At 43.7% G+C, this 14,157-nt stretch overlaps 1 protein-coding gene across 3 annotated transcripts in view; it reads left to right on the forward strand.

The window, feature by feature from the left end:
* The window catches only part of SORCS2 (sortilin related VPS10 domain containing receptor 2), a 1,741,628-nt gene that overhangs the window by 1,673,984 nt on the left and 53,487 nt on the right, over positions 1-14,157 (forward strand). For all 3 annotated transcript variants that reach the window (XM_029591638.1, XM_029591649.1, XM_029591657.1), the window contains exon 21: positions 10,328-10,451. In XM_029591638.1, the coding sequence (XP_029447498.1) occupies positions 10,328-10,451 (124 nt within the window). The remainder of the gene's footprint in view (positions 1-10,327; positions 10,452-14,157) is intronic.

Here is a 14,157-nt window from a genome sequence, read left to right on the forward strand (position 1 = left end):
ACATTTGAAAATGATCTAGAGATGGGAATAACAAGTGAGATGGTCAAATTTGCTGATGACACAAGTTGTTAAATAACAAGAGGACTGTGAGAAATTGCAAGAGGACCTTGGGAGACTGGGAATCCAAATAGCAAATGGCATTTAATGTGGACAAGTGCAAAGTGATGCATGTTGGGAAGAGGAACCCATATTATAACTATAGAATGCAAGTTTAAACAATGACAATCACTACCCAAGAAACAGGCATCCTCACGGATAATGCTGAAATCCTCTACCCAGTATGTGGCAGCAACTAAGAAAGCAAATAGAATGCTATGAGCTATTAGAAAAGGAATGGAGAATAAAGCAGAGAATATCATAAAGCCTCTGTATCACTCCGTGGTGCAACCGCACTTTGAATTCCGTGTGCAGCTCTGGTCACCAAATCTCAAAAAATATATAGTAGAATTAGAAAAGGAATGGAGAATAAAGCAGAGAATATCATAATGCCTCTGTATCACTCCGTGGTGCAACCGCACTTTGAATTCCGTGTGCAGCTCTGGTCACCAAATCTCAAAAAATATATAGTAGAATTAGAAAAGGTACAGACAAGGGCAACTTAAATGATAAATAGGGATGGAACAATCCCCCTAAGAAGAAAGGATAAAGAGATTAGCGCTCCTCAGTTTTGAGAAGAGATGACTGGAGGAGTGATATGATAGAGGGGTATAAAATAATGAGTGGATTGAAACGGATAAGCTCAAATTGGTTGTTTATGCTTTCAAAAAGTACAAAGACCAGGGAACATGCAATGGAGTTGCAATAAAGACAAATAGGAGAAAATACTTTTTTACTCAATGCATAAATAACTCTGGAATTCATTGCTGGAAGATGTGGTAAAAGACGTTAGTGTAGCTGGGTTTAAAAAAGGTTAGGGCAAGTTCCTAGAAGAAAAGTCCATAGACCATTTTTAAGGTAGAATTGGGTAAATATACTGCTTGTCCCTGGGATAAGCAGCATGTATTCTATTGAATTTAGGAATCCTGCCAGGTACTTGGGATCTCGATTGCCACTGTTGGAAATAGGATGTTGGGCTTCAGCCAGCATGGCAAAACTTATGTTCTTATGTTCTAAATGTAGAATACTATTGTAGCAATTTTCAAAAGCTATTTACCCACATTAAGGGGTCAATTTTAAAAGGCTCATGTCCATGTGTGTGGTTCCCGGTGCGCGCACATGGATACGCTGATTTTATAACATGCACATGTCAGTATGTGCATGTTATGGATCTTGCGTGCGCATGTGCGGGCGGGTCGGGACTCATGCGCGGGGGGGGGGGGGGATTTTGCAATGTACGCCTGGTGACGTGATCGGGCCTTTGCTCAGTTCCTTCCCACTCTGCTCCAAGTAAGTGAGCCATTGAGTTATCAACAGGTTTTACTCACGTTAAGTGCACTTACAGGCAAATTTTAAAAGGCTTGCGCGTGTAAAATTCAGGAGTTATTTTTGTGACCGGGCCTTGCATGTATCGTGCGCATTTTCGAAAGGGTCCAGCCATGCGCATTTTTGCGCGTCCCAGCCACGTGGGTGCCGCGACTGGGCCTGCTCACCTCGCATTGCCCTCAACCAGCTCCAGTCTCGCCGCTGCCGCCAGTTCCCACTGTCCCCGTCGCTCACCACGGCCCTCTCCAGCTTCCTCCATGCCGCAGGCCTCACAGCAGAGCTCCCGTCAGGGCTCTGCATTTTCGGCCGCCTAGGTCCCGCCCCTAGGCGCGCGCGTGGCCGACGTGCTTGAACTTAAAGGGCCAAGCGCGGGAAAACCAAGATGGGCACTGATTGATGACATCACTTGAGAGCCCTAAATATAGCAAAGTCCTGTCCCCAGGACCTCGTCTTGGCAATCGGGTCGACACTGTGGTGTAGTAGTTTGCCTTGTCCTGAGTTCCAGTGTCTCCTCGTTCCAGCGTCTCCTTGTTCCTGAATCTCCATGTGTTCCTGCATCCTTACTCAGGTAGTACCTAGCCGGACTGATCTCTGGTACTGACCTCTGCCTGCCTGACCACTCTCTTCATCTGCCACTTGGAACTTACCCTTGCTTGCCTTGACTACACTCGGACTGACATTGGTATTGACCCCTGCTTTGGCTGACCCCTCCAGGACTGATACTCTGGCTCTGACCCTTGCGCTTCACTCAGACACTCTCTTCTGGCCCACTGAGACTACCAGACCAACCTTCTTGGAATCTACCCTCGGCTTTCACCTGATTAGATCCGCAGGCGCTGCCTGTCTCGCCCGGAGAACCTTCCTGAACTGTTACCTCCTTGAAGTCTCCGTAGCTTCCAGTTCAGGTCTCGTCCACCCACTCTGCATCAGCCGCGCACCCGTGCTCGTGGTGGGCACACCTCTCCACTACCTCTCCGGGAGATCACCTGAGGCCCACATAAGTCCAGGCGGTCCGGGTACCCAAGGGCTCAACCTGCGGAAACCCCAGACTGTTATTGGCGAATCTTCAGCTAGCCTCTGTCTCCTCGTGTGCTCCGCCTCCTGGTGGCAGGCACTCTCTGGGTCCGACCAGAGGGTCGTACCAATCCCGCACCAGGCCAAGGGTCCACCTCCAGCGCAACACGCGTAACCCTCAATACACGCAGAAGTGTCAGGCCAGCTAAACGTGGTGGGCCGGGACAGCAACAATTACCCCTGTCTACCATTCCTCCCTTTTCCCTGCTCCTCCTCAACCCCTAAACTAACCCTAAGTAGTGGGGGGGTTTTTGTGTGATTTTTTTTTTAACTTACCTGTTCCTTTGGAGCAGAAGTAAGTTACGTGTGCCAGCTGGCTGCCAGAGAACGTTTCCCGAAGACAGGGCCTAATGGCTGCTGTCCCAGCCAGCCCCCCCAGACCATGCCCCTCGGCCCACCATGTTTAGCTGCCTGACACTTCTGCACGTATTGAGGGTTACGTGCGTGGCTGGAACCTTTTGAAAATGCATGCGGTGCACGCAGGGCCCAGCCACACACATAACCCCTGAATTTTACACACGCAGGCCTTTTAAAATTCGCCCATAAGTGCACTTAACATGGGTAAAGCCTGTTGATAATTCAATGGCATATATTGTGGCAATTTTCAAAAGCCCACTTACATAGGTAAAGTACATGTAAAACCTAGTTTTAAGCATGTAAATACTTTTGGATTTGACACTGGTAAAAGGCTGCTTCTGATTTTCTCTGTTCTTCAACAGTCTCACTCACTGTGCCAAAAGACAGAGGCAGTGCACTCATACTGATTTTGATTTTTCTCTTCACTGGGGGAGGGACAGGGTAGGAGACAATATGGAGATTGTAATAGTGCTAGTGATTTTTTATTTTCGTCTCTGTCTTCAACCAATGAGGTCAGCACAGTGAAAGACTGAAGAGAAGAGTCTTACCTGGCTGCTAGTCTTTTTGGTTCTTGTTAACTAACAGTTTCTTTTTCTGTGTTGAGTCAGTCAGTAACATCTATGGAGGGCAATATTCAGTCACATTACAGCTCGGCTACTTAGCCAAATAAACTTATCCATTCAGCAGCATGGCATCTGGCTACCCTAAAATTAGCTGGATAACTTTATCCAGCTAACTTTAGGACAGCACTATAGCTCAACCAGACTTGGCTGTATGTTATCTGGCTAAGATGGCTACTCTTTGGTATGCCTTATCCCCACCCGCCACTTAGCCAGCTAATTATTTAGCTGGATAACAAGTTATCTGGCTAAGTGGCAACCACTCAACAGAGCAGGATAAGTAGCCCATGCTATAATTACACGACATTAGGTTCCATATTAGGTGCTACCACCCAGGAAAGAGATCTAGGCATCATAGTGGATAACACATTGAAATCGTCGGTTCAGTGTGCTGCAGCACTCAAAAAAAACAAACAGAATGTTGGGAATTATTAGAAAGGGAATGGTGAATAAAACGGAAAATGTCATAATGCCTCTGTATCGCTTCCTGGTGAGACCGCACCTTGAATACTGTGTACAATTCTGGTCTCTGCATCTCAAAAAAGATATAATTGCAATGGAGAAGGTACAGAGAAGGGCTACCAAAATGATAAGGGGAATGGAACAGCTCCCCTATGAGGAAAGACTAAAGAGGTTAGGACTTTTCAGCTTGCAGAAGAGACGGCTGAGGGGGGATATGATAGAGGTGTTTAAAATCTTGAGAGGTCTAGAATGGGTAAATGTGAATCGGTTATTTACTCTTTTGGATAATAAAAGGACTAGGGGGCACTCCATGAAGTTAGCATGTAACACATTTAAAACTAATTGGATAAAATTCTTTTTCACTCAACGCACAATAAAGCTCTGGAATTTGTTGCCAGGGGATGTAGTTAGTGTAGCTGGTTTAAAAAGGGTTTGGATAAGTTCTTGGAGGAGAAGTCCATTACCTGCTATTAATCAAGTTGACTTACAAAACAGCCACTATTACTAGCATCAGTAGTTTTTGGGTACTTGCCAGGCACTTGTAGCCTGGATTGGCCACTGTTGGAAACAGGATGATGGGATTGATGGACTCTTGGTCTGACCCAGTATGGCAATTTCTTATGTTCTTATTTTCTTAAGCTTGTGTATCTGTGCGCCTAATTTTAAGCTTTTGCACACCCAGCAGCATAAATTGATTTATGGACATGCAACTGCCTGCATTTTATAACAGACATATGTCCAGCCAAGGACCAGTTTCACCAGTTTGTCAATCAGTTTACCCAGTGTCTGCTAGGTCCTCACAACTCCCTTGGTTCTCTAGCCTGCACTGCTCCCAGTTGCCCCAGACCCTTCAAACCTCTCACAAATGCCTATAATTGTTTTTGGGGTTTTTTTTACTTACACCTCCTCCATAGCAGAAGTAAAGTTATGCAGCAGTGAACTTGGGCACACGCCTAGGTGCATAGATACTTGCACAGACATTTCTTGGCCCTGCCCCAAGAATGCCCATGCCACACCATGCCCCTTTTTGTCTGATGCGAAAATATTCATACATCAGCATTTGTGCACACATCTGGCCGCCTTATAAAATCACACAAGTGCCTGATGTGCACCCAGCTTTCAATTTCGCTGCATGTCCAGTTTTTAATATTCACCTTTATATGTGCATACTTCATAAAATACCTACCTCTAAGTTTAATTCTGGGTGTTTATTCACTCAGTGCCACAATTATTTTGGGCAGAAAATATACATGTATATGTTTAATTTCCACACATCTACTTGTATGCACAAATTGTGTGCTGCAGACAGGTTTGAAAATTGGGCTTTCTATGTTCTGCAGGAAAAAATAAACAGGCAACTTTAATCAAGGTTGCAAACATGTTTGGGGAAAGCTTAAATGCAGGCCATTTATCCAGTCCAGATCAGTTTCCATAGTAATTCCTGTCCAAAGACAGACAAGTAAGTACTTGACATGCAATTTCTATTTACTTATTTAATATAGAGTTTCAATATCTTTACATCAAAGAACATAACATCAACACACACAGGAAGAAAAGCTCAGATAATTAGCAGGTGTAAAGATACATGAGTAAGTTGGAAAATGTATGTGCTTGTCTTTTAAAGTAGCAATTTATGCGCATAACTGTTGGCCTTGTTTGGGAATGGCCTTATACCATCCCTATCTTATGCGTGTAACCCTTTTCTTTGGATTTTACTAAGTCCAGAGGACACAGCAAATAATTTATTTATTTATTTTTGTTTATTTAAAAATGTTTATATACTGCTTTTACAATATAAAAATTAATCACAATGGTTTACATACAAACATACATAATAAAACATAAAATCTCAAACATAGTATAAAAACTAAAAACAACAAAAACATAAAAAATAAAACTACTAAAAACTAAAAATATCTAAACTAATATTCAAGCACCAAGCCTCATAAGTGAATTAAAGTAAAGTAGCTGGGGAGTGGAGGAAGATAAGAGTCGAGAGTGATTAGGTGTGTTCTGATGCAGGAATCTTAAAGGCTAATTGAAATAAGTATGTTTTTAATGATTTCTTGAATTGTTGTAAATTTGAAATTTCTCGAAGAGAGTTTGGTAGAGAATTCTAAATGGATGGACCATCAACAGAGAAGGCTCTTTTTTGTGTAATGTCCAGCCTTGCAAAACAGACGGAAGGAATATCCAATAAGTTTTTAGTTAAAGATCTTAGGTGTCATGTTGGTTTATAAATTTGCAGGATGGAGCATAACCAAGCTGAAGATAGGTTATATATAAGTGAGTGGATAATGGCCAACATTTTATATTGGATCCTGAATTTAATGGGAAGCCAGTAGCAAGAACAGAGAATTGGAGATATATGGTTTCTTAGAGGTACCGGATAGTAATCGAGCAGCAGCATTCTGAATTAATTGCAGGGGACGAATAGCTGAATCAGGTAAACCCAGATAGAGTACGTTACAGTAATCGAGTCCTGAAAAAACAAGGGATTGAAGGACTATGCAAAAATCTTGATAAAAAATCAGGGGACGAAGACACTTTAACAGATGTAGCTAGAAAATGATTTTTTTTTGTTACCACAGAGATGTGTTGTGTCAGCGAGAGATCAGAGTTTATCAGTATTCCTAGGTTGCATGCTTGGTTTAGAATAAGGATGGATATACCATTTATTGAAAGATGACAGGGAGGACCAGTTGTGGGGTTAGAGATAGATGTTAGGTAGATAATTTCTGTTTTGGAAGGGTTTAGTTTTAGATGGTTGTGCGATAGCCAGGTATTGATCGTGTTTATGTATAGTGTAATCATAGAGAGGGTGGAGGACCATGACATGTTATAAGGAACCAGAAACTGAATGTTGTCAGTATATATTTTAAATTGAATGTTTAAGGTGGAAAGAATATGACAGACAGGAAGCAGGTAAATGTTAAAAACAAATGGGGAAAGAGAAGATCCTTGTGAAACACCAGAAGAAATAGTAGGGTAGATGCGTAAATTCCTTGGATATATAATCAACTTTGCTTTTAAAATGAGTAGCAATCTTGTTACAGATAAGGGCGTCATATGTAGTAGAATTTCTGTGTCCGAAGTGAATAGTGACTTGACAATATTAAAAAGTGCAGTAGAATTTCCGTTAGTAAGTTAAATTTTGTTTGCAGAGTATGTTTTTTTGGCTATATTCAATTCTTTATTATATTGACATAAAGTACGAAAATATGTATTTTTTGCCTCCGAAGTTTTTATGCATCGCCAATAACATTCTTTTTGTCTCAGCAGGGTTTTAAAGGAATGAAGGGACTTAGTGTACCAAGGAGCATTAGGCTTCTCTTTTTTTGTGTGAAAATGTTTTTAAAGGAGCTATTGAATCTAGTGTTGTAATGATAGCTGTATTCCAGGCTGTAACTGTGTCATTAATATTGGAGGCAGGGGATGAAGGCATATTCGGAATAAAAGAATCAATAAAAGAATCTGAGGATACGAATTTCCGTTTCAATACTGTAGTATTGTGTTTTGAGTTTGAAATAGCTTTTCTATTGGCACTATCATCTTCTGCCACTTCCTCTATTTTGCAAAGTGTCAAGGAGTGGATTCTTTATATAGGCGAAAAGCTTAAACTTTTAGGCCCAGGCAGTGAAATGGAATCCTTCCTGAAGTGTGTTACTGTCCTCTCTAATGGTGTTAATGCTGCAGGAACAGGCAGGGCATGGTGTAGGCGTTCAAAAGAAATTTTTCTTTGATTTAGCAGAATTAAAATAATGTCCAATCAATGTGCTACTTATTTTGCTTCACATCTGTAGTCAATCTGAGGAAACTCTATCCTTCCTCTGTGCAGATGACCTTTTTCACTATTATCTGGATGCAGCTCACTCTCTTTTTGTCTGCAAGGCAAGTGTCCCAGCTGGGAAGGGAAACCTATTGAAGATCTCCCATAAATACTAATACATATTGTACCTGCAGTTCAACAGAGTCCCAGATGTTCCCAGGTTGTGTCCTGCATTCCCCAGGTGGAGATCCAGTTGGGGTTCTCCAATTAAACTTGAATCTTCTACTCCAGACTCCGTCTGCAGTTGATCTCTTGGGGGAAATGTCATGGTTTTGCCTGCCGTCCGGCCTCACTATGTCCTGATCTGGTACGCTATGACACCTCCCCACCAGCAGAGGCCTCCAGTGAGCTCTGTTCCAAGCTACCTGGGCCATCTCCTCACTGGCCACCTGAATCAATCTGTGGTGCAACCTCCTCTCCACCAGGGATCCTCAGCAAGCTTCACCTCCAGCCTTGTCAAGCTCCTCCTCACTGCTCATACCACACCCAAGCTCCAGCCCCATTTAACCCTGCAATACCATAACCTAGATGCCATTTTATGGAGTTATCCTTGGCTGTTTGATCTGGCCATTCTTACCTTGTTCTTTGCACTTTGGCTTCCGGGCCTTCTGTCTCCTTGCGGCCTACTCAGGCCTTACCTTACCTTGTGGCCTCCGGGCTTGCTGTTACCTTAAGCCTTGCTCTGTGTGTTATTCAGGTTTTTCCTTGCTTATTGGCCTCTGGGCCTTGTTCTTAGCGGCCTTTGGGTCTTCTGTGTTGCTGCTTTCAGGCCTCAGTGTTCTCTGTTCTGTGTTCTCCTTGTCTGCCTTGTTTAAGTCCTGTCTTTGTCTGTTCTTTTCTCCTGCCTAGTTCAGTCCCCAGCATCAATTCCCTGCTTTGTCTTATCCAAGCCTGTGTCTGTATCCAGTCCAGTCTCTGCTCAGTATCCAAGCCTGTGTCTGTAACCAGTTCTAGCCCCTGTTCAGTATCCTGCCACTCTCCCATCCCAGTATCCAACATTACATCCTTGCCAGTCCCAGTATCTATTCCTTTAGCTCCTTGCCTGTTCCAGTATCCAGTCCTCAGCTTCTTCCCTGTACCATTACCCAGACCTTTGTTTCTGGTCTGTCTCTGCCCACAAAGTCCAGCTGTGTCTGCCCTGCTTTGTCCAACTTGTCCTGCCTTAGCCAGCCTGTCCAGTTAAGCCCTACTGGCCCCCAGAACCCAAGGGCTCAACCTGCAAGGGATGGGGCTGGCTAGGCAGAAGACAAGCCCAGCTTCCAACCATGAGGTTCAGCCATCGTAGCCAAGTCTTGCTGACCCCCAGAACCCAAAGGCTCAATCTGCGGAGGAGGGGGCTGGCTAGGCAGAAGATAAATCCAGCAACTGCTCTACGGTCCTGCCCTGCTCCTGAGAACGTGTTTCCAGATCCCAGCCCTCATGACAGGAGATGCTCCTTTTCAGCCCAGCCTCCCAGTGAGGAGGGGGTGGTACAAAAAAACTCCTCCCCAAAAATGCAAGTCTTTTAAAATTACAAACTTCACCACTGGGTGAGGAGTCACTGTAGTCCTCTCACAGAGGACTACAGGTGTAAACAGGCCTTTTCCTTCCTGTCCCTTGATTATGGGGTTTTTGCCTCAGCAACAGGAACAAGATTCATCCAAATAGAGAAAAAAGGTTCTTGCTAAAGGCCTTTATATTCTCAGGAAGGGATAACACCTACCAGGCAAAGGATGCACTGAAACTGAGCAATCTCCTGCCCCAAACAACAGCTCAGAAAATAAAATCAGCTCCTCACTCATTAAAGCCCAAAAGCAACTGACCACATACACTTTAAGGTTCCAACACCCCCTTTTCTGGACCAGGGACTGAACCATTACAGACAGTCTCAGGGGGAGGTGCTGCAGAAAATGCTGTGTCCCACCAGCTATCACCTACTAGAGCAGGGATCTATGGCCACCTAGTGAGAGACCAGGGGGTCCCCCACAAGCATATATATGTGCAGACAAAAGTGAAAATATGTGCATATTTGTTTACTTTTATAAAATACAGAATACCTGAGGAGAGGCTACTTACGTGCGTATATGCTAATTTTTACAAGCATAACATTTTGAAAGTTCACCCCATTGAAAATATTTTGTATTTCCACTTCTAATGGGAATGTGCCCTGTGTTCCCTCTACACTTTGTTCCCCCTGGATACCTGACACGGTACATACATTTTTATCTCAGAGCCAATATGATGGGTCAGGTTCGGTTACCTCGATAGCTGTGGCCCCAACCAGTGCAGAGAAATAGGAGTACCACAGAAATGGGTGCTCCTCATAGAAAGAGCTTTGGACAAGTATAACACCTTCTGGGATCCCCATATGTATGAAAAGCTAAAAATATTTGAGTCAACTTATAGGTATTTTGCTTAGATCACCATAGCGCCAAAGATACACTGTGCAAACTACTCATCTGTGAAGTTTGATAAACCTTTAGAGATACAACCTTGCCCACGTGTATATAGCACAGTCTGCATCTTAACATCCATATCTCATCTTCTGTACTGTGAGTCTGAATCAGAATTTTTTTCATTTTAGCCACAGCTCTCTTTGGACAGTTTTTTGGTGACTAGGTTTGCTGAAGCCGGAGAAGTTCGAGTCACAGTCCAAGCCTCATGTGGGAACTCCATGCTTCAGGATTCAAGAATAGTTCGAGTCTTAGGTGAGAAGTTTTTCCATATTAATTAGAGTCCATTTTTTACCATTTAATACTGAAAATCTAAGAGGTCCATAATCAGCGCCATTTTTTCAGCTAAGTTTGTCCACTATGCTGACCAGCCCCAAAATAGTAAGATAACTGTTTATTTGGCTAAAACATTATCTGCTAGCTCCGGGGTGGAATAGGGGCATTCCAGAGCAGAACGGCGGTTAAGTTAAGCCAGATAAATGCCAATTTCAGTATTGTCCGGCTAACATAGCCAGATAACTTTAGGATTTCCAAAAGCAGTTCTAAATTTAGGCAGATACATTTATCCATCTAACTTTGACATAGCCGGGTATATTCAGCAGTGTGGATAACCTTGCTAGCCAGCCAGCTTCTGAATATGGACCTCTATGATCATGGATTCTTCTGGAATTCTCTGAACAGAGCACCATGACTCTGTCTTGCAGCACATTTCTCGAGCCAAGTGTGGCAGGTGAATTAAACTCAGTTCATGATTCTGAGCTAATATTTTAGACAGGTCAACAAAGTTAGACCATATCTCTCATCTCAGGAATAGAGAAAAAGAAACAGGGAAAGGGGAAATTACAAAACAAAATAACTAAACACAAGTCTCCCAGCATTTATCAGAAAAAGAGCAGCAACCTGTAAAGCAGGCAGGTCACAGTTGCTGGGATTATTAAGGACATGATTATATTAGCATTAGCTATAGTTTAATTGTCTAAAAACGTGCCTGCCATCACTATGAATGCAAATGGTGTATGCCTTCTATTATTCACATTTTTGTCAACAAATCCAAATGGCATCATACAAAAGCTACAATACCACCAGCCTTAAGATATTGACTGAGTGTTACTTTTAAGCTTGGAGTAGTAGAAACCCCTATCTCTGCCAACATAGATGTACAATGTTTGTATCCCTATAGGTCCTGGAAAAACCTGAATTCCTTGCCAGTTGTGATAATTTTTTTCTGGATGAAGATGACTTTTCCCAAAGAGGACAATGTACATGAGCTTTCTAAATCACATAGGTCTCTTATTTTTGGACATGTCATGGCCACACTGGCCAATTTGATGATACCCCTAAGGCAGGGGAGTGCAAGGGTCAGGAGCAGGCAGGACAAGCATGAGGTCTTCTACCTGACCAATCATCTTCCCTTCGGGTTGAGCCTTCCAGTGCTAGTAGCTGGCAAGTCTTATGTAGGGCGGTGCACAGAGTCAGTGACAGGACACCCAACTGGGACTGGCAGGTAGCAAGAGACAAGGGACAAGAGGGTGCACTGGCCACACTGAACACAATAGGGTGTGCACTGATAAGATAAGGACAGACAGGTAAGCACAGGGCAATGTATAACAAACAAGATCTAGACAATGCAGGAACAACAGATGGCACAAGGAAAATGCACAGACAAGGGGGCCCACTGGTAGGAAAGGACAGGACAGGGGCTCAGCTAGGAACACGAGGGCAAGGAAAGCCACTGGGAGGCCAAACACAGGACAAGGGCAAGGCTGAGAACACACAGGCAAGGAAGGTCACTTGGAGGCCTAAGCAGAGCAAGAACAAGGCAAGGAACACACAGGCAAGGAACATCATTGGGAGGCCTAAATAGAGCAAGAACAAGGCAAGGAACACACAGATAATGAAGGCCACTGGGAGGCCTAAACAGTGTAAGAACAAGGCAAGGTATACACAGGTCAGGTACAAGAATAAGGATACCAGGTAAAAAATACATGCACAAGGAGCCAAAGGCAGAAAAGAGACTTCACACTGAAATGAGGAGTAACCTATGAGGGAGGGTTTTATAGGGCTGGCCTTGCATGATGCGGCCTTCACGGAAGAAGCTACAGAGGGTCCAAGTGGTCCACTGAGGCCCCCTGCAGGTAGGAGGCTGCCTAGTAGCCAGCCTTTTTACAACACACCTGAGGAAAGAATCTATATGGTCTCTAGGGGTGTGCATTCGTTTGAAACGTATTGCCAATCCGCAATGTATATGCCATATTCGTTGTATTCGTGGGGGTCACAAAACATAGGGCGAACCCCCACGAATACAACGTATCACTAATCAATAACCCCCCACCCTCCTGACCCCCCCTAAGACTTGCCAAAAGTCCCTGGTGGTCCAGTGGGAGTCCTGGAGCGATCTCCTACACTTGGGCCGTCAGCTGCCGGTATTCAAAATGGCGCCGATAGCCTTTGCCCTTACTATGTCACAGGGGCTAACGGTGCCATTGGTCAGCCCCTGTCACATGGAAGGAGCATTGGACAGCTGGCGCCATCTTGTGCTCCTACCATGTGACAGGGGCCAACCAATGGCACCCGTAGCCCTGTGACATAGTAAGGGCAAAGGCGATCTGCGCCATTTTGAATACCGGCAGCAGATGACCCGAGTGCAGGAGATCGCTCCAGGACCCTCGCTGGACCAACAGGGACTTTTGGCAAGTCTTGGAGAGGTCAGGAGTCCCCCACCCAAGACTTGCCAAAAGTCCCTGGTGGTCCAGCGGGGGTCCTGGAGCGATCTCCTGCACTCGGGCCATCGGCTGCCGGTATTCAAAATGGCGCCAATAGCCTTTGCCCTTACTATGTCACAGGGGCTACCGGTGCCATTGGTCAGCCTGGAGCACAAACCAGTCAGAATATGATCCTTGTAAATAAACCCGCTGCTTCCTTTCTGACAAACAAAACTTAAACTTATAAACAAGGCCCTCAATCCCCAATTGTAATCGTAGCAATAAAATGTCATGTGCTACAGTATTATAAGCTACTGAAATATGTAGGAAAACAGCTATTACTGGCATAACACAAAGTCCATGTTGAAACCAGTAGCGCCTCTGTGCTATGCTTCCTTTGGAAACTTCATTGAAATTGATGTAATACATTGTTAGATAAAAAAAAAATCATTCAGTTGTCTATAGACTATTTTTTCTATTAATTTACCCAAGGTATTTAAATTAGATTTTGGCCTATAATTCAGAGGGTCATGTACTGCCAGGTCATTCTTTTTAAACACAGGACAAACAGAGGACATTTTTGATTCATCTAGCAAATGCCGTTCGAAAAGAGATTGATTGTGCAAGCTCTTGTACTTTTTGCTTTTGCTAAATGCTGAATTTTATCAGTGGACGTGCCTACCACAATTTATAATTCCAGTCATAGCAATGAATAAGTGTGTGACTCAGCAAATTATTCAAGCTTTTGTTTAGCTGAAATGAAAAAAGCACAATATCATTTGCAGAAAATTTCATATAATTGCTTGTTTTAAATTTAGGGAAAACACTGAAAGCAATTTACCATGAAGAAACATTTTTAAGGGTTTCATTGAAATTGACAGGTTGGTGTAGAGCCAGAAAGAGGGGATTTATATGCCCCAAAAGCTGATCTGACTAATAATATTAAGCAGGTTGGATTTTTTTCAGGCATATAAATCACCTCTATGTGGTACCAACATGTCTGAGTCATGTTAATATGAGCTGAATAAGTATTGGAACCTTATTAAAAGAACCAGATTTTGTCTGTTGGTACCTATAGGCAATATGGGAGAGGGGTCCCTTCAGAAATATTCCTTGGGCACAGGGGAATGTTCCCCTCCCCCATCCCCATGTCATTGAAGGAGGTGCAGGGGACCTTGACCTCTCATACCCATAGCCTCCCCTCTCCACCAAGAAAAAGGTAAAGGGCTTTATGAGCAAGAGGGAATAGAATCAGGTGT

Source organism: Rhinatrema bivittatum, chromosome 1 (assembly GCF_901001135.1).
Source record: "Rhinatrema bivittatum chromosome 1, aRhiBiv1.1, whole genome shotgun sequence".
NCBI lineage: Eukaryota > Metazoa > Chordata > Amphibia > Gymnophiona > Rhinatrematidae > Rhinatrema > Rhinatrema bivittatum.